Below are 25865 nucleotides of genomic sequence, written 5' to 3' on the forward strand. Positions count from 1 at the left end.
CATCATTCCAGTTGGAGAGGCTAAATTAGCAAAGATTCATGTAATTGCTGGGAAAGGCTACCCCACCATGGGACCTGAGCATCCCCACATGTTCTTGCAGGGGGTGCCAAGAATGTCAGGCCTTGATTACTTTTTACCTGGGCCATTTCTTAGGGTTGCAAACAATGAGCACTCTTAAGAAATGTAGTAAGATCACCTTTCTGAGAGAGCAAAATGTCCCCAAACTCAGTGTCCTCCTCCTGCATTGCAGCCCACGATATGTGCAGACATCCATCATGGGTCCCCTGTGTCACCCCCGTGGGACAAGGAGGTGTGGAAAACTGACAAAAACCAACACAAGGCTCTGGCTACAGCTTTTGTCATGGACAGTAAAGTCCTTTGTCTCTGTGCCTCATAAAGAGACTACATCTATTAGCAACACGATTCATGCAATGTGAAAATTCTCATGATAAACTATGATATCAAATAATGCATCATACGTCATATGAAATCCTATTTCTGAAGACAGTTATAACTCAGTAATACCAGATTGGAAGAGCTTATCATATAAAAATCATGACATAAAGGGAGAAAAACATATTTAAAGTTTAGTAATCAGTCCATCAACATAAAAGCTGACATTTGAGAAAGAATACATAATTCTTACTTGTAAGGCAACATTTTATGCATGGATTTATAATTAGTTATTCCTACTATGTTTGTATCTCATCAAATATTTCCCTCCAGGTTTCCTTCACTGAATTCCTTAATCTTTGATGTATTCTAGAAAAGACATCCTTTCTGAAGGAAGTATATGTGTATTTGTGTGTGTGTCTATGCATGCTTGTGCACATGTGTGTGTTCAGAGTCTCTTAAGAACCAGAAGTAGGCAGGAAAATAGGAGGAGGATGTGATCAGAGTCAAGGAACCAAGCTATACGTGTGCAGTCCCCAGTCTGTGCCCGCAGAAGGGTAGGCAGAGAACAGGAAAGGGAAGATATCAACACAAGTGGAACTGCAGCAATTTCTCCTCTCTGTGGATAACCAAGTGAACTTACAGACTCTCTTTAAACCTAATGAGAGGAAAGACTGACATCTCTACACTTACAGGTGCTAAACAATGATCCCCAGATGTCTCCCTTAGCAGAGGGTTGTCTTCATGTGTTCACAATACCAAATTGGGCCAATACATCTCAACTGTGCTGTTTGTTGCTTCAGGCTTTCGCCTTTTCTATCACAGTCTTTACTCACCTTCATCTCTCTCCTTCCATCTATCCTACTCCTGTCCTCTTCAAACTCAGGGAAAGCCATGCTTCTACATCACTGAGATCCATCTCACATGAACTTCCTGACTTCCAGCATCTCCCCTGCCCCACAAGCTCTCTGACATTCCACACAACACGAGTTAGCAGTCATCCTTCGACTGGTCCTCTGCCCTGCTTTGGCTCACTTCTCACATACAGTCTCACTGAAGAGTCTTCCAAAATAAAGAGGACTGGATGTGCTTCTTTTCATCTCTGCCACTACTTCCCAAGGACAAGTCGTCACCATTTCTAGTCCATAATACTGCGTGAAAGCAGAAAGATGTTGATAATAAAGACAGTAACAGAAAGTGGTCATCTTAACTCAGGAAAGGGTCTCCTCCAGGATTCCAGACAACTCACTGTCCCCAGTGTTGGAAGGCATGAATGAATGAAGGATGAACTGTCTTTTGAAGAAATGACTAGAAGGAAGGAGGAAAATCGTGATGCATTACAATACTGAGCACTCACTACACACAAGGCTCTCTCCTGGACACTTTATTCAGGGTCAAAAGCAAATAGGTTTTGACTCTGCTCTACATTTTACTAGCTGTGCAAACTTGGTAAACTTGCTTAACCTCACTTTCAGTGCCCCACTTTCCTCATCCACAAAACAGGGATAATAAACCATGACTCCTAGAGTTATGCACCATGGAACTGTTACGAAGGTTAAATGAATTAACATGTAAGATGCTTAGATTTGCATCGGGCACCTAGAAAGCATTCTGTCACTGACTGTTTTTTTTTTTTTTTTTTTTTTTTTGTTTGTTTGTTTGTTTAGGGAATAATTAATCTCTGAAGATTTTTGTGTGTTCCTAAAACATTTATAGAGGAATAAATTTCTGTAGTGAGATATTTACCCAGACTACAAGAGTTATTTATTTCTTATTAACCTTGTTTTTCTTGTTTTTCTTTTTTTGAAGAAAGAAAGAAAGAAAAGAGAAAAGAAAAGAGAGAAAGAAAGAAAAGAAAAAAAAGAGAGAGAGAAAGAGAGACAGAGGATGGGAGTCTTGCTCTATTGCCCAGGCTGGAATGCAGTGATGTGATCATAACTCAGTGCAGCCTCAAACTCCTCACCTCAAGTCACCCTTCCACCTCAGGCTAACCTGCCAAGTATCTGAGATTACAGGCATGCACCTCTGTTCCAGGCTAATCTAAAATCAGAATTTCATTTTCTTTTTTTCTTTTTTTTTCACTAATCATGTTTCAGAGGCTCAAAAGCCACATGTAGTTAGTGGCTATCTTATTGGATGGCACAGATTATCAAACATTTACTTTATTGAAGAAACTTCTGCTAGACAATAGGATGCCTTAGAAGAAGTCATGAGTTCTTTCACATCAGAATTCATGGCTAATCTTCAGTAGGAATTGAGCAATTTTATGACTATAACATTTAGTCTTAAAGCATTCAAAGTCCGATTTTCTCATTCCATTTTATAGTTACAAATTTCTCTAGTTTTGATTTAAAAATTACCTGACCATATTTGCTATCTCCCCAACTAAGCTGGAAGTGGTTTAAGAATGGGGCCACTTTTTGTCCAATTTGCCAGTCTGTGTCTTTTGATTGGGGCATTTAGTCCATTTACATTTAGGGTTAATACTGATGTGTGTGAATTTGATACTGCCATTTAAAACGAGCTGGCTGTTTTGCCCATTCGTTGATGCAGATTCTTCATTGTGTTGATGCTCTTTACCTTTTGGTATATTTTTAGAGTGGCTGGTACTGATTTTTCCTTTCTATGTGTAGTGCTTCTTTCAGGAGCTCTTGTAAAGCAGGCCTGGTGGCGATGAAATCTCTGAGTACTTGCTTGTTGACAAAGGATTTTATTTTTCCTTCACTTATGAAGCTTAGTTTCACTGGATATAAAATTCTGGGTTGAAAGTTCTTTTCTTTAAGGATGTTAAATATTGGCCCCTGCTCTCTTCTGGCTTGTAGGGTTTCTGCTGAGAGATCTGCTGTGAGTCTGATGGGCTTCCCTTTGTGGGTAACCTGACCTTTCTCTCTGGCTGCCCTTAGCATTTTCTCCTTCATTTCAACCCTGGTGAATCTGACAATTATGTGCCTTGGGGTTGCTCTTCTTAAGGAATATCTTTGTGGTGTTCTCTGTATTTCCTGAACTTGAATATTGGAATGCCTTGCTAGGTTGGGGAAGTTTTCCTGGATAATATCCTGAAGAGTATTTTCCAGCTTGGTTTCATTCTCTTCGTCACATTCAGGTACACCTATCAAATGTAGATTAGGTCTTTTCACATAGTCCCATATTTCTTGGAGACTTTGTTTGTTTTTTTTTTTGTTTTGTTTTGTGTTGTTTCTTTTTTTTTTTTTTTTTTGCCTTTTTTCTCTAATCTTGCCTTCTTGTTTTATTTTATTGAATTGATCTTCAACCTCTGATATCCTTTCTTCTGTTTGGTCAATTCAACTGCTAAAACTTGTGCATGCTTCGTGAAGTTCTCATGTTGTGTTTTTCAGCTCCATCAATTCATTGATATTCCTCTCTAAGTTGTCTATTCTCATTAGCATTTCGTCAAATCTTTTTTCAAGATTCTTAGTTTCTTGGCATTGGGTTAGAACATGTTCTTTTAGCTCACATAGCTTTCTTATTACCCACCTTCTGAAGCCTGATTCTGTCAATTCATCACACTCATTCTCCATCAAGCCTTTTTCCCTTGCTGATGAGGAGTTGTGATCCCTTGTGGGAGGAGGGGCATTTTGGTTTCAGGTGTTTTCGGCCTTTTTGCACTGGTTTCTTCCCATCTTTGTGGATTTATCCACCTGTTGTCTTTGTAGTTGTTGACTTTCGGATTGGGTCTCTGAGTGAATGTCCAGTTTGTTAATAATAAAGTTATTTCTGTTTCTTAGTTTTCCTTCTAACAGTCTGACCCCTCTGCTGTAAGACTGCTGAGGTCCACTCCAGGCCCTGCTTGCCTGGAGATCACCTGCAGCAGCTGCAGAACAGTAAGAGTTGCTACCAGTTTCTTCTTCTGCTATCTTTGTCCCAGAAGGATATCCGCCAAATGTCAGTCTGAGCTCTCCTTTATAAGGTGACTCACAGGGGTCAGGGACATCCTTGAGGAGACAATCTCTCCTTTATAGGAGCCAAGTGCTGAGCTGTGGGCTCTGTTGTTCATTCAGAGCTGCTGTGTGATTTCCCATGCAGCGACCCACTGCACCGGCCCACTGCACCAGCTGAAACAGTGGTGCTGAGATTTGTGGTGCTTTCCTGCCTGGGAATCTCCTAGCCTGGCTCGCCGTCTCAGTCCCCTTTCTAATCAGCTGAATGGGAGACTCTGCCCTCCCGGAGCTCTACTCGCCAGCTAAAAGGGCACCCAGTCCCATGTATTTTGTATCAAGAACCACCACACCGGAGCACCAGCAAAACATCCACACCGGCCAAAAGAGTCATGCTGGTGACTCGTGGGGCTCCTCCACCTGGGAATCTCCTGGTCTGTGGAGAAAAAAATCCACCTGGAAATGCGGTGTCCACTCACTCTCTGCACTTTCAGTGGGAGCTGCAATCCTGAGCTGCTCCTAATCGGCCATTTTGGATCTCTCTCCACTAACTTTTAAATACATATGAATAAATTTTGAAAACACACACATCTCCTGATCTTCCTCCTTTTCTACCGATCACTGGTTCTCAGTTCTTCTTGGCTGCTCCCTTCTTCCTGAAAATGTCTTAAGGTTGGGCTGCCCCAGGGTTCAATCCTTAGTCCTCTATTGTGGTCTCTTCAATATATATTTTCACTCCCTTGACAAGCACATCCAGCTTCATGGCTTCTAGTACCAGTTCTCTGCTAGAGGCCAGAGAGTCCCTTTTCTGAGCTCCAGACTTGTATCTGCCACATCCACATTTCCACTGTAGGTCTAACAGACACCCCTAATGCAGCATGCCCGTAATTGAACCTACAATCTCCCTACCCCTACTTCTGCCATGCACAGACTTCTGCTTCTCAATTGAGAGCAAGTCCATCCTTCTAGCTGCTCAGGCCAAAACCTGTGGAGTTGTGGGTGATGCCTTTTTCTCTCACAACATATCGAATCCATCAGGGAATCCCATAGGTTGCTCCATCAGAATGTGTTCCAGGATCTTACCACTTCTCACCAACTGAACTTCCACCAGCCTGGTTTTGCCTGATGACTGCAGGGCTTCCATGCTGGATTCCCCATGTCCACCCTTTCCTCACAACAGTCTGTTCTCAACACAGTAGCCAGCATGATCCTTGTACAAAAGAAGTCAGAACATATCAGGCATCTGTATGACACTTTCTATTGGCTTCCATTTCTCTTGGAGAAGAGCCAAGCTTCATACACTGGCCTGCCTGGAGCTGCATGATACCTGCCTCTCCTCATTCTCCTACACGCCACCCCACACTCTGTGCCACTCCAGCCACACTGGCCAAGAGCACACTGCCTTCAGAGCACACTTGATCCCTCAGTGCATTTGCCTGGGTTGTTCTTGGGCTTAGCTAATTCCTCCACCTCCTGCATGCCTTTGCTCAAATGTCATTTTTCTTACTGTTCCCTTTCATGACCATTTAATGTTGGAATTGCAACATGCCTCCCCCACCACTTTACCATTTCCATGCTTGATTCCTTGCAATTTCCTTATCGTATAGCATTTATCACTTTCTAACATGCTCTATGACTTGCTTATTATGTTTCTTGTCTAGTGCTACCAACCCCTCTGAAATGTAAGCTCTGCAGCAGGGACAGGAATCTTTTTATGTTCTGGCTCCTAGAGCACTGCCTGGCACTTAGCAAGAGTCTCGTAAATATTCGATAAATGAATATAATCTTCTAAGAGCTGGCATCTTAAAGAGACTGATTCACTTGCAAAGTCGGGATCCGGACACAGGTCCACCACACTTACTGCCTCCCAATATTAAACGTGCATTCATCCGTTTGTCATTTCAGGGGAGTCACTGCTAGGCAGTCAACTCATGTCTAATAGCTGTTGGAAGGTCATCATGCACAGCTGGCATTTAACAACTGCATTCACTAAGTCAGAAAAATAATAAGCATTAGCAAGTGCAGTTCCTAAGTTTCCAGTCATAAGATTAGAGCACTTCATTTAGTTTCCTTAAATAATAATTTCTCTGTGTAGGCCAAGTGACCAAATTGGACTCTCTAAGGCCTCTCAACAATCTGGTGACATGTATCCAGGCAGGAAATATCATTTCCCCAGTTACTAACTACCAAAGTTTCAACACACCTTTACCTCTCTGCATCCTGTTAACGGAATCCAATATTCTGAATGATTTTTTCCCTCCTGGTAAAAGGCGAAAGAACTCTACTCACCAGAATGAAGACAGTAAAGAATATGACAACAATGGCAGCCGTAATAAACAGCTTTTTCCGAGGAAACACAGCAGCAGGAAGGAGAAACACGAGTGCAAAACAGATGGCCCCTCGCAGTCCTCCGTAGGCAATGATGAACTGATCCTTAAAGGTCAGGGGAATGGTCCGGAACCTATTAATGACCTGAGTCAGGACAAAGACACCTGCACAGAAAGAAAACCCAAGAGGGAACAGACTGGATGAGGCCAGAATATAAAAATACACAGACTTCTTTCCTGTGCTTCTGTGACAGGGGCAATGGATTTAAAAACAGACCCCAAAATCTTTCCCCCTTTTCTGTCTTGCTAGTAACAGCAGGCTCTGGGCCTTTGATGTTGTTCCAGGATTGTGGGTGAAAACATGAAATCCGAGAAGACAAGACACACTAATCTGACTTATAACAAGGGCATGAAGATACTCAGGGAAGAAAATAATACATCAGGAAGGGATGAGAAAAGCAAGAGAGAGAAAATGAAGAGGCCGATGAGGAAGGAAAAGGGAAGAGGAAGAGGCAGAGGAAGATGAGAAGAAAGGAGGAAAAAGAAACAGGAGGACTAGGAAGAAGACTATGGGGAGGAAGAAGAGGAAGGAAATGAAAAAGGAGAAGAAAAGAAGGAAGAGAAGGATGAAGGAGGAGAAAAAAGTAAAGGAGGATGAGAAAGAAGAGGAGTAAGAAGTAGGCAAGAAAGAATAAATTAAGAAGATAAAAAAAAGAAGCCTCAACAGCAGAAAGGGAGTGACAAAAGGAAAGCCCATTCTATTAGTGAGTGTCACATATGTACATTTAGCAAGTAAGTGCTCATTACCTAGGGCTCGCCAGATGAGGCAGAAGGCCAGGGTGAAGCAGACAAAGGCCCAGTTCCACTCGTGGTTCTTGCCCACGGTGGACACACCCATGAAGATGAAGATCAAGGTCTCGCTGACGCTGCTCAGCATCTTCATGAAGTACTTGATGGTCGTGTAGGATTTCTGAGATACATTTTCTTCCACGTACTTATTCATAGTCATTGCACAAGCAGTGATTCTGAAAAAGAAGAATCAGCCTTTATTGAAACCTGACAATGATCCTAATCAGAATACAAGAGACAGCACTTAAGAGCTAAGTTATGGCTCTACTCTTCTGCCCAAGACTACATCATCGAATGATGTTTATAGGTGAATATGATTTTCATGTAAACCTTAGAAATCCTACAGTCTCCGGAGGTCTTCATTACCAACCCTGGCTCAACTACCCTGCTCTGCCCAGCATTCTGATCCTTCAATTTCTTTACCCCAGATTCACACCTAAAGGTCTATGGACATCAATACCATCAGCTCTCCTTTCTGTATCTCAAATAAAATGAGTCCAAAATAAATTTGAAATTCATGGTCTTTCTATAAACTGATTTATTTTCCCACATATTCTCTGTTCCTCTATTATGTAAAAGGATTCTATTGCATAAAATCCTGAGGACTTCTATAAAAACAGTTAATCTATTTTATAGCACCTTTACTTTGTGCCAGGTACTTGAAAACGGGCTTGTGTTAGGCTTCTCTCCCTGTCACACCTCGGTAACCCCTGCCATAAAATTGGTCAACAACTATTTTCGATTCTTCACCCTGAATATCTCTTAGACCCCCTCAGTTTTTTTTTTTAAATCCATAGTTCTGAGTCTTATTTCTATGTATCTATTTTATCCACTTCTGGGAAATTCAAAACGTTTTAACAGGCTCTGAGAATTCCTAAAGCAAAGAAACTCTTTTGCTTGTCCACCCCAACATTTCCAAAATTTTGGGACCACACAGCCCTTTATTCCCACTCTCATGATATCTACTGGAATAGGGCACCTGCAGAAAAGGATCAAGGTCCAGGGTCAAGTCTACACTCCTGAAACTCTTCACACACTTCCCTCAGTGAAGAATTCCAGTTTCACATCTGCCCTCTCTCCACCTGGGCACACACCATGTGCCTCCGCTGTGTGGAACTGCTCGCCCTGAACTTGTTCTTTGCTGTCTTCTTGCTTTACTACACATGTGGGTTCCTTTCTGCCTAGAATGCTACCCTGGATCGACTCAAGTGCCACCCACAGAGGGGAATTTAGGATGAGCTTGCTGACAGCTCATGGTAGGTCCGGTCTAAGGAGACACAGTTACTATAAAGTACGAGAAGAATTTCATTACAGAAGTTTCTGTAGAATGAAACAGGAGGATGGGATTAGAGGGAGCCACACTGCCTTCCACTAATTGATAACCATAAGCTGATTACTGGTCATGATCTGCAATGTTTTCAACATTTCCTGACTCCAGCACTACAGCGACCCTAGTTCAGCTTCCCCTGCTTCTGTCACATGGTCCTCCTCACTCTGAGGAGACTTCTGCTGTCTTAAGGCAATCCTTCTACTGTGAGCATAATAATACACAGAAGAATGCAAACCCAAGCGTCCTCTAAAACCTAAACAGGTAACCCTGAACACATCTCATTGCAAGGAACAGATCTGTTGTTCACATAGAAAACAAATGCAGGAATATTTATTTTTGTGCCCTTGTTAAAACAAAACAAAGACTCCATCAATCTAAGGAACACACATTGAACCACCATGTCACTATCCCCAGAATAAGTGGGCATTTCTTTTAGATTTCCATAAGTAAGGAATGTATAATTTATGTGGTTTCCCAAAAGAAAGAGTGACCTTATTAAATGTGCTAATAAAATTCAACATCTATAAACACATGGCAAAGACTTTGAATAGTTGAGGACTCATATAAAAACAGGCAATCTACTTTATAGGACCATTACTTTGTGCCAGATACTATGCAAACACATTTAATGGGCTATGTCAGTTAAACCTTGTAGCAAGTTTATGGGCAAATTCTATAATCATTCCTATAGTTATAAATGGAAAAACAAAGGCAGACAGAGGTTCGATTATGTAAGATTCTAGTGCTAATAAATGGTGGTGCCAGGGTATGAATCTGGGCAGTCTGATTTAAAGACATTAACGGGGCTGGGCATGGTGGCTCACATCTGTCATCCCAGAACTTTGGAGGGCCAAGACAGGATGGTTATTTGGGCCCAGGAGTTTAAGTCCAGCCTGTGTAAAGTAATAAGATCTCTTCTCTACAAAAACAAAGCCAGCACTATTGAGGACTTAATCCTCACCCTTTCCAAATTCTCAGTGAGCCCCCCGATCTCGGATGAGAGGGAGGTCTTCCCTGCCCACCAAGTTGTGGCTTATCCTTTCTCAAGCACAAGCCTGTTTATATCCATCTCCTATGGCTGCTGTAGGAACCACAAATGGTGTAGCTTCAAACAATGCAAATTTACCATCTTGCACTTCCAGAGGTAAGTAGTCCAAAATCACGTTAGTGGGTGGCGACAAGGCTTTTTCCTTGTGCAGGCTTTAGGGGAGAATCTGTCCGCTGCCTTCACTAGTTTCTAGAGGCCTCCTGCATTCCTTGGCTCATGCCACATCCCTCTGACTTCTGCTTTCCTAACCACATCTTCTCTGAGTCTGACTTCCTACTCCCTCTCATAAGGGCTCTTGGGATTATATCAAGTCCAACCAGATAATCCAGTGGAATCTCCCCATCTCAGGATCTTCACCTAATTACATCTACAAAGTCTCTTTAGCCGTGTAAGATAACAAATTAGCAGGTTCCAGGGATTAGAATGTGGACATCTTTGGGTACATCTTTGAGGCCATTATTCAGACCCTACCAGGTGCTTGTATCCTCGACAAAGTGCATGGCCCAGATGCGCATGGCCTCTGCTGCTTGCATGCAATTGGGTGACAGAAGCTAGCGAGAACTCTGTTACAGTGGCTTGATATGAAGTCTTGGAACCTCTTCCAGCTGGTAAAGTAACTGGAAGAACAGGATAGAAAGTGGCATCTGTCCCAGTAAGCCACTATCGGGCATCTCGCCAGCACTCCCCCAGATATAAATCACTCGTTACCCACATTTCTGAAAATCTTCATCTTTCATATTTTGGCCTAATTTCTCTTTAACTAGACTTTAAAAGTTGTAATCCCAGCACTTTGAGAGACCGAGGCAGGCAGATCACAAAGTCAGGAGTTAGAGACCAGCCTAACCAATATAGTGAAACTCTGCCTCTACAAAAAATACAAAAAATTAGCTGAGTGTGGTGGTGGGTGCCTGTAATCTCAGCTTCTTAAGAGGGTGAGGCAGAATCACTTGAACCCAGGAGGCAGAGTTTGTAGTGAGCTTAGATTGTACCACTGCATTCCAGCCTGGGTGACAGTGCAAGACTCCACTTCAAAAAAAAAAAAAAAAAAAAAAAAAGTAAAATTTGAAGACATGTATACAGAAACACACACTTATGAGCCTTTCAAAAATGTTGCTATTTTAGGTACTTCATGTAGTGGAAAAATATGTTGCCAGGTAGAAAATTTGGAATAAAAGTAACTTATAACGGCCATATTACTTTTCAAAATTCTCTGATCCTATACAAAAGATACTTCAAAAGGGTTTTATTATAAAGCACCTAAGCTTATAGACAAATATGGAAAGTAATGAACACCAAAGTACCCACCACCCAGCCTTATCCCGTCACTTTTTTTTTTAAACAAAATGTCAGCTACAGAGATAATTCCTCATACTAACCCCATTCCCTTCTCTCCCTCTTGAGCTGACTGTTTTGAATCATTCAAAAATGTAATTTTAAAAGGCTCACAAGGAGAGTTTTCCTAAATGTTCTGAACATTTTCCTCTGAAATTATGTTCATATCATTCATATCTCCAGTCTGGAGATTACTTTTTGCCTGTATCATTTACTTTTTGCCCAATGAACAGTTCAGACACTGTTAAATGAGCAATTTAACGGTGTCTATTTAGAAACAATTAAAATTTAGCTTTGGTGTAGGAATAAAAAAGGGATTAATTTAACATGATTGTCCATGGGATCATTTTCCATTGTTCTGTATCCTTAACATGATACCAAGAGTGACGCTCATGGTAGCCAGACCCCTTGTTGTAACTCAGTGCAGTTTCCTACTGGCCTCAGTGAGACACTGAACAGGAAGAAAGAACACCCTGGGTGGGTATCCCAGACTCCAGCATCCGGTGGTGTCCTGTTCAGGAAGTGTGTGCATGTCTGTGGAACTGAGGCTTCTGAGGGGCTGGGGGAAACAGTCCCAGTGTTCCCATTCTGATCTTCCACGTACAACTTGAGTCACCTGGTCCCTCAAACAAAGGTCTGGAGGTGTCTTTATTGCAAAGAGATTTTTTTGTTGCCATGTACTCTGACCTGAAGTCAAACCACCGCACCTTCAATAGCATCAGAAGTTATCCCTTCTACTAGAGAGGTACAGGCAAACAGTCTCTTAGGGATAGAAAGAATGAAATCGGGCCAGGCACGGTGGCTCACGCCTGTAATCCCAGCACTTTGGGAGGCCAAGGCGGGTGGATCGAGACCATCCTGGTCAACATGGTGCAACCCTGTTTCTACTAAAAATACAAAAAAATTAGCTGGGCATGGTGGCACGTGCCTGTAATCTCAGCTACTCAGGAAGCTGAGGCAGGAGAATTGCCTGAACCCAGGAGGCAGAGGTTGCAGTGAGCCGAGATCACGCCATTGCACTCCAGCCTGGGTAACAAGAGTGAAACTCTGTCTCAAAAAAAAAAAAAAAAAAAAAAAAAAGGAATGAAATCATCTCTGCCCACTCCACCAGGTCATCTTCTAGAGCCGATAGTCATCACCCTCACAGTATATATATATGAGTGTCCATTTCTCTAAAAGAATCACAGGAAACTTACAGAGCTGGAGAATGGTGCAAGATAGTATCAGACTGTCCTTGGCCTTACTGGGTTTGAAGTATGTGGTCAGGATAGTCCTTGGGTAAAATGTCACATCACAGTATTATCACAGTGCCACCACACTAGCAAAAAAGAAGATTTCTTCCTTCATCACATGAACACATGAGGATTTCATACCTCAAGTCCACAGCCTCACATCCTCATTCTGTGACATCAATATGAGACTGTCACCAACAAAATAATAGCAAAAATGGACTCCTAATATTCTAGAAAATTCTGGTTACGTTTCTTAATTTTAAAGTGTAAAAATAAAACTATTATCCTTCAATATTCTTAATACTGTGCCACTTTTATTAGCTCATGTTTTTGAATCATCTTCCCCGCCCCCCACCTTTCCATGCATGTCTCTCTAAATTCTTAAATTTCCATACCTAGTTAATATGATTTTGTGAAGTGCAATTTAACATCAACTAACATTTTCTGAGCATCCATTCTGAGAAAAATCCTGTGCTGGGATCTAAGAAGATGAAAGCAAGTAAGATCCAATTTCTGCCTTCAAGAGTTCACAGTCTAAGGGTAGAAACAAACCGTTTTGAATCATTCAAAACAAAGAGATCGTTGGAACGCAACACTACATGTGCTAGAATGAGGAGAGAGAAGATGCTATGGATGTGCAGGAAAGCAAAAGGTGACTTCTGCCACAAAAGAGGACACTTGAGCAACATCTTCATGGATAAGCTCACCTATCAGGAAAAGAGGACAGGAGTAATTCAGGGAAAAGCAGCAGCCATATCAAAGGCGTAAAAGAAATAAACAGGGTGGTGCATTCAGGTAACGCCAGTTGATTCTGCTAGCCAGAGAAGGGGAGGTTGAAAACGTTAAGAGATGAGGATGAAAGAGGTTAGGGCTCAATGACATTGCCATACTCAATGTTTAGAAGTTCAGCTTCATAGGCTGGAAAGAAAAATGAGAAATTATCATTTCAATCACATAATTAATGTCTATCTCCCCAAACTGGACGCTCCATGAGGAAAAAGAAAAGTGTTGCCTTGATTAGCATAGTGTCTGGCATGTATTTTGCATTAGTGACTACATGGATGAAACTTTACTAGGAATGGTGGTGCAATAGGCATATATTTTGTCTATATGTATTGCCCATTTCACATCCCGAAACATGCCCAGATTTTGACAGGTCTTAGGTACCATTCTGTGGGACAGTGTGGAGGTGAGGCATGCACAGAATTCACAGATGCACCCTACTATGTTATTATCTTGCCCCACTTTAACATAAATATGTGGCGATCATCACCAATTTAGAGAGAGAGATGGGAGAGCACTATAATTAGTGGTTTTCACCTACACCAGCAATTGAGGTTTTCTTTATCAGTATATCAATCAAAATACAATGTAGGAAAATTCAGGCAAGCTAATAGACATTATCTCAAAAAGAGTTTCCCCCCCCGACCCCGGGGAGGGTAGGGTGGAAATAGACTTTTCTTTCTATTTAAATGATACATCATCTGACTATTTTCTAAATAGAAAATTCTAACAGATACTTTTTTTTCTGTATTACTCCATGACTCCATTATTAACCTGCTTTCTACAGATATTTATTTCTTTTCTACCAGAATTAGACGATGGACTAATGCTTAGGATGGTCTGTGTCTACAGTGGCACCACATACGAGTTCAATTCATGCTGGCTAAGTCTAGTTTAATGAAGATCCAGAGTGTTTTATCTATAATCTGAACTGTGTAGAATTAAACAATTAACTCATAAATTCATCACACTTGGCTAAAGCCTTAAATACCTCCTAAAAAAAGTCATAAACACTCCACTCCTCAGCCAAAAGTTAAAAGAAAAAACCCTTCATACACCTGCAAGCCATTAAAAAATATACATCTGCTTTTCCAACAAAATCCTCAAAGAAATAACTCCTCATAAGTCTAATTTATCCTGGCATTAATAAAACTATAACCCTCAGCTCTGCTATCCCTCAAATAATAATTTAAAAAAAAACTTGGTGTTGATACTAAAAAAAGTTACTATCTCTATTCAGTTACTATAAGCTATCTCAAAAGTCAATTAATAACAAAAAAATAGTTGCTAATTCTCTCTACAAAAGGCAGCTCTCTGTGCAAACCAGCTTAACTCTTCAGCTGCCATAACTTTAAAAATAAAAGGGCCCTAAATCTGCTAACAACAGAAAGAAGAAAAAACTGTTTCTTTCAAAAAAAAAAAAAAAAAAGCTGCTAAAATTTTGTAAAACAGTTAAGTGTTATTTTAAACATAAAACTCAAAAATCAATCAAAAAACACGGCTAAAAACCTTCAGGAACCTGGCTCTGTTCTCTCCTAGCCTCATTTATAACTCTGGGCCTCTCATCTTTACCACCTGGTCATATTCATTTCTTATAAAACCACAAGGTCACAATTAATCCTGCCGCTAAAACCCCAAATGTCCTTGGCTCATAAGCTCTGTTAGACGTAAACCTGTAAATCAACCTGCACCCCTAAAAGGCTCCCCTCTAAAAAAAAAAGTCAACTACAGGGCCCCTTCTAAGCCCCATTTCAGCAGAAAGTAGTTAAAAAGAATCAATGCCCCTATTCCAACAAAATTTAAATTTTCCTGTTCAAAGGGGGGAATGAGAGAATGTATTCTCTTTCTGGGTCCATGAGGGGGTGTAGTTTTAAGGGCAAGAATTTCCCAGTGCCAGGCCCCCCTCCCATCTCTCTCTATCTGGTAGATTTAACGGTTTATGTTTGAATTTCGCGGGCCCAGTAAGAAACTAAAAGTCAGTTCACTCCAGTGGAAGTTCTAAGGAACTCCTTTCATTGGCCCAGGGTCTTGGAGAACATGGGGGCTCCTCCCAGGATAAAAGTCCGTGTCCACACACCTGGCCGGATTTTCCCCTCTGGAATCCCCTTCTACACTCTTCATGGAAGTCTTTCTCTTCTCCTTTCCTTCTCTTTTCTCTACCTAAATAAAATCACCTTTCTACAACACGTCTTGGGTCTGATAATTTACTTTTACGAGCATACAGCTACCTACAGTGGTCCCACTGCTTATTCTTTAATAAATTGGAGGCCAAGAACCCACAACATTCTCTTGGGGGAGCTGTGCCTCACCAGCACCCCCCCACAAAAAAAAACCTGGTAACAGTCTTGCTCCCATTCAGTATGATTTTTTAAAGTATGAATTCAATTGCAGGAAAATATAGCCTAAATAATATCTGTATATTCTCAATTAAGGCTTTGCCAAATATGAAAGCCTATCCCACTAATCAATGCTAACCATATGCAACAATGAAGGCCAATGAAAAAGTTTTTTCTATATTGATTAAAGGCAGGACTTGTGGTGACTCAGGGCACATTGCATGCTCTCAGAATAAAGTACTCACTCAAGTGAGGTAAATTTAATTATTCCAGAGCATGAATGTACTATACAGTGAATTGCTTCTTCCAGAAAACCTGACAACCAAAAGAAACAGAGTTTGATATATGAGAAAATGCAAACAAAAATTGTTTTTAAAACAGGATCCAATCATAAAAACTGAACAATCTTTTTTAAAATATCAAAAATGAAATAGAGTAAATTGACATTGTCATAAATCCTGGATTAATCAGGAAGCCTTGTCCATTGCATAAATTCTCTGCATCTTTTTTTCTCCTGTATAACTGCTTTCAGTTCGATTCAACTAATATTTATAGATAACCTATTGGCACCTAAAGCAACTGTGGTTATGTGGAGAGAGAACACCAAAGGATCACAACTCAACATCAACAGCGTCATGAAGCACAGGCGTCAAGGGTCCCATAGAGTCTATCCACTTTAGCTGGGGAGTGTTAAGAAGAGCCTCAGAGAGGCAGGAAGTTTTGACCAACAATTGGATGATGGAATTAAGGTTTTCCAGGTGGAAGTCTCCTGGCCTATGTTGGAGGTGGGCTACAAGTGGGGCCTGGATATGAGAAACCTGCGTGCAACAATCCTGCATCAGATATATGCACAGAATGCTTTGTGGTTCTACATGAGTCCTAGAAACATCCACATGAGATACTGCTTTCTGGAAGTTCTTACAGCTCCTAGCATGTATATTAGAGCAGTAAGGTTGGCGGACCACGTGTAAATGTTGGAAAACTGCAAATGCCTCTGCCCCATCTAAGACCTGTATCAGAATCTCTGGCTGAGGCCTGGGATTCTGTCCATGTAATGACATTTCCAGATGATTCCTAAATACATTAACATTTAAGACAGCAAGTGGGAGTATAGGCAAAGGGTTCAGAATAGGAAGGAGAAATGAGAAAAAAAAAGAGCTGAAGTTTGAGTCATTTTATATGAAATTGTATTGGAGGGTGAGCATAAGGGTTAACATGGGATGTGAGGAATCATTTGGATTTAACTACATTTGCCAACTATTTTTCCTTCCTGTCTCTCAATTTTTATGACTTGGATCTAGGTGCAGGTCCCTGTGTTCTCTTGCCTAGACTGGTCAGTGTGCAGGCGTTTTCACACAGTTTTTTTCCTGCCTGAGTCTTTACCTAGGCACCTTATCCCTGCTGACAGCAGCATTTCCTGATCCTCTTCCTTAATCAAGGATTCCTCAGCTCTAGGGCAGCCAGTCAGTCTGGAGCTGTGACCTACAGCTTTCACCCAGAACACCATGAAAACTTTATTGGTTGTAAGTTTCAAGGTATAAAGAAGTTCTGGGAGCATTATGATCATGTATTTATCATATAACAGAAATACAATTGTATCACTTCTCCTTAAAGATTCCAAAGGCTCCCACCTGCCTATAGCACACAACAGGTCAGGTAAGACTGGGGCCCCTCCTTCTCACCAACCTGGAGTTCAGTTCACCTTGGAGCCTTCAAGTACATCTCTGCCTCTACTTAGAATGCCCCTCTCTTCATCACCGAGGCTTCAACCCAAGCATCAACAACATTCCCATCCCACTATACTTTACTGTAAAGGATCAAGCTTTCCTTGCTAACTTGTAGTTAGCCCAGATTGGGATGGCGGTCTCACTCAAAGTGAGTTTAAGTTCACTGCCTTCTTGTGGTAACAAACCTTTCTTCTCATGTCACAGGACTGGTCATGTGAAACAGTCTGATCCCATGACAGTTCTTCAGATCCCTGGGTCAATCACAGTGCTTGCTCTGAATTGTTTTCCAACAGGACCCAGCAGGATAGATCTCACTTTACTCTTCAGTGACAGAGTTGTGGAGATACAAAGCCTGATTTGTCTGTGACCCTGGTTCCATGCTTTGGACAGGGCTAACCTACGAGAAGGAAGCCTTCTCATGAAGGGACACAAAGTTGACAGAGAGAAATGCTTAGGCAGACATAGGAGTCCTTTGTCCCATCACCTTAAGGCCAAATCCCACCTGTCCTCTCAAAAATGTATTTATTCACATGATTCAGGAAATCACTCCTTTCTGGCTGAACCTGGTTGGAGTTTGGCTTCCTTCATTAACACAGAGCTTCTTTCTACTGTTTCAGCCAGGCTCCTGGCTACAAAGATGTCAGGTGACTCAAGGTACGTCAAATAACAGGGGATTAACTGTGAGGACACATGTGGAAAGACAGAATCGGGGCCACTTGGCCAGGTCCCCTGGGAATACGGACAAAGTCAGACCTCATGTTTGATTGTGGTAAGGGGAAGTGGCAGCTGCAGGAGCGAGTACACAGGAGAAATGCCACAGCATCAAGAGGAGCTGCAGGCAGCATCTCTTCACCCCAGAAGCCAACACAGGAGGACCTGAGGTTCATACATCCTCTTCTGTCCAGAGAATTGCTGAGAAGTAAACGGAGGTTTGTTCAAGCAAGGAGAAGGTTCTCCTCGGGACATGTATCATGTCAAGGAAGAGCCAACCTTGACCTCCACAGCTATAGTCCTGGCTCTAATCTCCTCATGAACGGGCTGAAACACTAATTTAATCCATGTTTCCAAGTGTGTCATACTCAGAAGTACTAGCTGGGTGGTAAGTGTACATTTCCTTTCAGTTTTTCTGAAACAATTTTCATTTAAAAAGAAAAGATAGTTATTTCTCAGCAATTATACATTTCTGGCCTATTATCCTGTTTTATATTTTGGCCTACACTTCCCAGAAAGTAACATTACTTCCTGCAATATTCTTGAAATATAGGCCAGCAGGGCTATCATCATTTTTAAAAAATAAACATAAAGAACAGTCAAGATGGAGGCAGCAAACCACATTGCCATGTATGTACCTATGCCACAATCCTGCATGATCTGCACATGTACCCCAGAACCTGAAGTACAATAAAAGAAAAAAAAGAACAGTCAAGAAATAGTCCAAAAGGCAAAGGGATAGCAGCATTTTCAGTTACACAAAAATATCCACCCTTCAAATAGATCTCGAAGAATCAGTTCTTAATTCAGGAGCAAATTGTTAAAGTTCTGTGTCATTTAAAGTTAGCAAGCAAATACCAAGTTTTTTCTTGTCTAAAGAATTCCCAATATACCTCTAAAATCTACCCTGTTATCTATAATGAAAGAGAAAAGCAATGGTATGATTCATCCTAATAACAAGTAAAGCAATATCAATAATCTTTTTAGCTAAATATCATTCTAAGAATGCAGTGAATTGATTTTCATAAGCCAATCAAGTACAGGACCTATTGGATTTATTATGCATTGTATCAATTTTTCCTAAAAAACAAACTTTTCTGCTTGTGTTTCACTTAAACTTATATTACTATTCCTTGAATACCCGATACATTAATTATTCCTTTAGTACCCTGACCACTTGATAAACACCAGAAGACACTAAGACACATGTGACAAGTTGAGGGAAGAACTGACTAGCTTGATAATCTATCCTTGATAATCTTTAAGAATGGAATACATAATCTTACTTAGAATGAGTTTTGTTTGTTTGATTTATTTTGCCTCTGTCAAAAATCAATTATCTTTTGAGATTAGCTAAAATAAAGACCTACAGACCCTAATATAGAGGCTCTATTGATCTTCAGTCAGTTTGCATAGTAAATACAGATAAAAGCTGAGATGAAAATAATGTCTTTAATGGTGTTTTACCCCTAAGAAGATGAGGCCAAAAAAATATATTGTTTTGAATACCGAATATTGTATAAGTTTACAACTTCAATTTGCCATATATATATTACATATATACATATATATATATATAATCTCAACCCAGGGAATTTATTTTAAAGTATGTTTCTCATTCCTGCAGGAGTCATAACTTTCCCTCCCACTTTAGATTTTTGAGGATGTTTATATCAAAATCCCCGAATGTGAACCTAGGGAAACATTCTTCTTTTTCACAAGGTGGCTTTAACATCTTAATTATCACAAGCCATTTCACAAGAACCTTCAGTCTCTCCTGCCTTATTTTCTTTCTAAACTTCCCCATTCTCAAATAAATGTTCTTTATAAAGAGCACAGTTACCATCAAAGCTTCCCATCTTTTCATGGCCTATTTTTTTTTTTTACTCCATCAAAAGGAATAAAACATATGTCACCAAGTCTTCAAACACTCAAGTAACAAACACTTAAGTGGTAAGCACTTCAGAGCAGTGTCTAATAGGAATCACAGGAGCTGTATATGTAATCTGCAGGTACCTAGTATTCACAGTGAAAGACATGATAAGAAACTGAAGTTAATTTTCAGACTGTATTTATGTAACTCAACATGTCCAATACATTGTCATTTCAACATCAACTCAGTATAGAAGTTACTAATGAGATCCTCTAGAATCCTTTTTTTTCTACTCAATCTTAAAAATCTGCTGGGTTTTTTTGTTTGTTTGTTTGTTTGTTTGTTTGTTTTCTCAGATGAAGTCTCGCTCTGCCAACCAGGCTGGAGCGCAGTGGTGCAATCTCAGCTTACTGCAACCTCCACCTCCTGGATTCAAGCGATTAACCTGCCTCAGCCTTCCGAGTAGCAGCTGGGATTATTGGCATCCACCACCATGCCTGTCTAATTTTTGTATTTTTAGTAGAGATGGGATTTTGCCATGTTGGCCAGGCTGATCTCAAGCTCCTAACCTCAAGTGATCCGCTCACCTTGGCCTCCCAAAGTGCTGAGATTATAGGCATGAGCCACCTTGCTCAGCCTCTGCTGTGTGTTTTAAACTTACAACACAACTCAGTTCTACTTTCATGTACTCAGAAGACACACGTGGCTGGTGGTCACCCTGTTCGACCCAGGAAAGAAGTGACAGCCTATTATTTTTGTTCCTGAAGGAGGAACAAAAATACTTTGTTTCTTTCTGGGGTTGAATCTACTAAATTAAACAGTTTAAGCCATAAAAATAAATACAAATGATTTCATGAATTGTTTACATTTCTCTAGGTTAAGGCTTACAATTTCCAATTCCTTTTTGTCTTTACTAGTCTTACCCTATAGTTAGGCAAAGTTATACGATGGAAAATAAAAGCTCTTTGTTCCTTTCTTTGTTTTTACTTTTCCCGGAATATGTCCAAGAAATTAAGGGGTATGTGCTTTGTTTTCGTATCACTTTATCTCTAACATCATTTTGCTACCTTTCCTCCTTCCACCCCAGGCTTATTTATGTTTGGGGTGATCATACCAGATTTTAAAGTGGTCAGTCTTTGCCAGTCAGAGCTATCAGTGAAAGCACACACCGTAATTAAAAGTAAAACTATTATTTGTCAAGGCAATGACACAGTGAGAAGAGAAGAAATAGGGAGCCAGAGATCTACGGCTCTTGTCATGGTTCCCCGTTCCTTCTCTGCAAACTCTCTTCCTGCCCTCCTTCACACTTCAAGACGCCGACATGAGGGTCCATTGGCATTGTGTTTGAAAGCACGTTATAAACGTTGATGCATCATATAATGTTTTATGAATGTCCTACAATGTCGTGTGTTTATTAATTTTAATCTTTGTGGACACCAACATGCTGAACTGGTTATTCTGGCATGCAGGGCTATGGTTTAACACCCTTGGATCTTGAAGAGATAGTCTCCTAAATACTATAAAGTGTGGGTAAACCAAGAGGAACTAGAATAGGCCAAACAAAGGTATGCTTTCCTACTTTTTCTTCAAAGTTTTAAACAGATGACAATTAACGCCTACAAAGAAAAACAGGAAGAAGAGAGCATATGCTCTTCACACTTTCACCAGTGACTACTTCAGTCCAGCAAGCTGGACCTACTCCTGGATTTCATTCCTAAACCTATCATTCTGGAAATTCCTGTTACAAATTTACTCATTTTCAACTTTGCATCGGGATGTCCTGTTGCTTTTCTTTCTTCTCCTTCTCCTTCTTCATCTTTTAGAGGATATTGCACATAAACGGGACTGGCCCGGTACCTGGAGATGCAGGGTCAGGCCTAATTCTCCACTGAGTCATCTGGTAGCCACGTTTTGTCCATCTGGGCCTCAATTTGTTTATTCATAAGAATGAGACTAATAATCACCATTTTCTCCTTTCTTTGCAATAATGCTGCAAGAATAATTAACAATAAATAAAAACTACTCTGAAAGTACCCTTAAGGAAAGAAATACTAAGGAATTATTAATCCAACAAAATAGAACTGAAAAACACTGGGCTATCTGAACACTCTCCTATCTGAAGGAGGAGTTAGCCATTTTCAAAATTTGCTGCTGTGGAGGCCAAGCGTGCCCCTCCCTCTTCAGGTCACTGTATTTCCAATGTCCCACTTATTAGAGCCTAGGGGATTGTGTGGGATAGAAGGGGAGGATCAGAAAGGAGCCTGAAATTCAAAAGGGGATAACAGACTTCGACTTAAGTTGATTTCTGTAATGGCCCTGAATTTTAGTGATCAGTTTATCCAACCATTAGTGTCCTTGGGTAAAGAAAGTAAGATGAGGTCAAATACACCATTGTCCGTAGGAATAAACAGTGCTTTGACTGTAAGCAATTTCTGAATATAAAGTTCAAAACACATGAGTCAAGGCAAGAACTTCTAAACTCAATAACTATTAGTTGCCTCTCACCCCCTGCTACAGTGCTTTGATACTCAAATGTGTCCACTGCTATTGATATGTGAAATTTCTGGTTTAAGGGACTATGGAAATTTTCCCTCAACTCTAGTTCTGGTGCTGTGGAAGCTCTGAAACACACATGTGTATACACACACATGCATACACACAAACACACATTTCCCTATTGCAACAATTTATTCCAGTATAGAAATTGTAAGGCTGGTTGCCTCACCCGGAGCTCGGACACACCCCCTTCTGCACTTGGCACCTAGCCCACCTTGGAAAACCCCTCTGCACTCAGCACTAAGCTCTGCACTCAGCACCTAGCCCGCCTTGGAAAACCCCTCTGCACTCAACACTAAGCTCTGCAGTTGGCACCTAGCCCACCGATTGGAAAATCCCACCTACCTACCAATAGTAGCCTGCCCCGACCATGACCTGTTTCCCCGCAACCAATCAAACACCTTCACTTCCTATAAAACCCCATTCCCAGAAGAGTCAGGCGTGACTTCCCTGGACTCTTTCTCAGGGACCACAGAACCTGGCCCTGGAGCTGAATAAATTGGCATTTAATCTTTTTGTGCTGGCTTCACTTTCCTCATTTTTAACTCGGCAATAACTCTTACAGAAATGAGTAGAATAATACTAGAAAATAGGGACTTGCATCTACCATGTTAGCATTTGCATCTAAAACCCTTCTGAATGTATAACAAAAAATAAGTATAAATCATTTTTAACATTATATTAGGTTTTGGAGTATTAGGAAGGACCACAAAAGGAAAACCAAATCTAAGAATGCTCAGAAGACATCTCTCCAAATATTTTGTAAGACGAAATAATACTTCATCTCATATTATTTAATTTACTTGTCAGTAAAAAGCCTGTAAAACCACAGTTTCATGATAAAGTTGAGTAGCAGCAACAGTAGACTTTATGAACACCCGAGGTGCATTGTTTCTGGCATCTTTCCAAAGAAATCAAGATACTGAAGTCCTGTCCCATGCTTTCCTCTAAGTTTCCTTGCATTTTTAACCCAAACCAAAAGCTTCTGTTACTCATAAGATTGCTTCTTTTTCATTAGATTCATCTAGTAACTACCTGCTCATTAAGTAAGTGACATTTTTCTAGAACAGGCTGCCCAAGAGGCAACAAAGCTAATGCAGAGGGTTACAGGCTCTGAAAGGCAATACGAAGAGGGAAGGAGAAGGAAGGATGGATGGAGGAAGGTGAAGGAGTGTCGGAGAGCAGGCAAAACTCAGGAAGGCCAAGTTTCACAACTGGTTTACAAATTCCACAGGCAGTTTAACTTTTCTCCCTGCCCAGCAGCTCCCTGTCCTCTCTGCCTAGTTTCCTTTCTCAGGAGCTGCTTATTTCTCTTAAGATAACAAGGGAAAGTACCGAGCATTCTCAGTACATCAGGTGCATTTACTCCCATTAACCTTAAAATTGGTTTATAAATGGCAAAAGAGAGAGTGCAATTAGCATAAAGTATGATAGGAATTTCTAAACTCAGTACAATTTTAGCCCAGAAAAAATGACTAGTTCTATAAAAGAGGTGTGTATAGATACACATTTTTAATTGCATCATTATGCTGTATCCCCTGGACTGAAGTACATACAGTAATTACAACGTGGAAGTGCACACAGTGCACTTTAGAGAGGGGCGGGGAATGCACATCTGTGATCTACACCATAAGGAAGCAACACACGGTCAAGTTTTGAATGGCATACTAATTATCCCACATTAGAAAAGAGGGTGTCACTTCTGAGAACAAACATACCCTAATGTGAATCTCTACCTGCATTTGTCATGACAGAATAATGGGTACACATGATAATTTTGATGCAAAAATGTTTACATTACCGATAATATCTTATTTAAAGACTCGTTTATTAGTTTGGTATACTATTTGCAATGACTAGTTTATTTTTTAATTTTTTATTTTTTTGAGACTGAGTCTCACTCTGTTGTCTGGGTTTGAGTGCAGTGGTGTGATCGTGGTTCACTGCAACCTCCACTTCCTGGTTCAAGTGATTTTCCTGCCTCAGCCTCCTGAGTAGCTGGGATTACAGGCATGCACCACTGTGCCCAGCTAATTTATATATATATATATATTTATATTTTGGTAGAGATGGGTTTTTACCATGCTGGCCAGGCTGGTCTCGAAATTCTGACTTCAGGTGATCCACCCACCTTGGCCTCCCAGAGGGCTGGGATTATAGGCATCAGCTGCCTTGCCTGACTAATGACAGTATTAGTTTAAATGTAATAAAGAAATTTCCTCTATACTAAACTGTCAAATAAATCTTCACTTTGAAGTTGGAAATAAAGGTAACGATTTTCATTGGCCCACAAACCACAACAAAGAATTAGCTGTGCTATTTATCAGGAATATGTGGCCTTATTTGTCTCTTACTTATGCATTACTGGCATAAGTAAACCTGTGATTTCATCTTCACAGGAGGCCAGTGACTTGATATAGCATAGGTCTTCCAACCCTTCCATCACCGACATTGGAGATCCACCAGGATTCCCACTACATCCAGTTCTTCAACTCTCCCCACAATACACTGGATCTTTAAGGACCCCAAACTCTCTGAACATCTGGCAAACTGGCACAGTTACATAGCTCCTTTGTGGGTTCTAGAACAGTTACTTGCAATGCAATTCAAGGTTCTCATACCCCGACTCTTGCTAGAGCAACACTGCTGGAAACTAGATACTAAGTCCTGCCCCCACACTCTTTTTAGAGACCTTGTAACTAGCTGATGATACATTTTCAATGACACTGGCCACAGAACAGTCAGGAAACTGGAAGTCATACAAATGATATGAATAGCAACCAGGAAGACATGGAACATTTCACTACTGGGTCAAACTGGATTAATGTGTTGCTTTATTTAGATGAAACAGAAAACCACCCAACCTGTGGCTCAGGCCTTTCATGACCACAGGTTCCACTTTCTTTGTGCAGGGGGTCTTTGACTTCCTGCACCATAAACCTAATCTGCTTCTGATGCTGACATATGGCAATATGGAGTGCTGACACGTGGCAAAAGTCAAACTAGCCCCTAATCAAAGCATCATCTTAATCGGATTGGAAGAGAAAATTTCAGAAAAATCTAGGCTTATGCTTAAAGCCGCAAAATTCTAAATATGTATGTCAGGTCCTAGCATTTAGCCTAGTGTATATGGAGCTGTAACACATATTTGTCAAAGTAAAAAAAAATGTAAAAACATTCCATTAATAAGTATTTCTCGGTGACCATATACAGGGTCTTACCATAATATAATAGAAGCTTGTTTTTGGAAGCTAAAAAAACATCCACATCCAATGAGCAGCCTCCTTCAAAGTGATCTTCCAAAGGCTAAAACAGGATTCAAACTCCATCATTCATCAGCGCATTTGTATAACTTCTCAAAAACTTCCTTCAGAACCAGTTAGTGCATGAGACACTAACCAAACCTTTAGTAAATAAATAATCCCTGGCTTTATACATTTCTTGCTTATAATCCTACATCTTTATTTAAAAG

General features: G+C 40.6%; 1 protein-coding gene across 3 annotated transcripts in view; it reads right to left on the reverse strand.

The window, feature by feature from the left end:
• The window catches only part of SLC9A2 (solute carrier family 9 member A2), a 99124-nt gene that overhangs the window by 25374 nt on the left and 47885 nt on the right, over positions 1-25865 (reverse strand). For all 3 annotated transcript variants that reach the window (XM_003922791.3, XM_074400550.1, XM_074400543.1), the window contains exons 4-5: positions 7424-7641; positions 6579-6781 (exon numbers count right to left, since the gene is read on the reverse strand). In XM_003922791.3, the coding sequence (XP_003922840.1) occupies positions 6579-6781; positions 7424-7641 (421 nt within the window). The remainder of the gene's footprint in view (positions 1-6578; positions 6782-7423; positions 7642-25865) is intronic.

The sequence above is a fragment of the Saimiri boliviensis genome, chromosome 1 (genome assembly GCF_048565385.1).
Source record: "Saimiri boliviensis isolate mSaiBol1 chromosome 1, mSaiBol1.pri, whole genome shotgun sequence".
In the NCBI taxonomy this organism is placed as follows: domain Eukaryota; kingdom Metazoa; phylum Chordata; class Mammalia; order Primates; family Cebidae; genus Saimiri; species Saimiri boliviensis.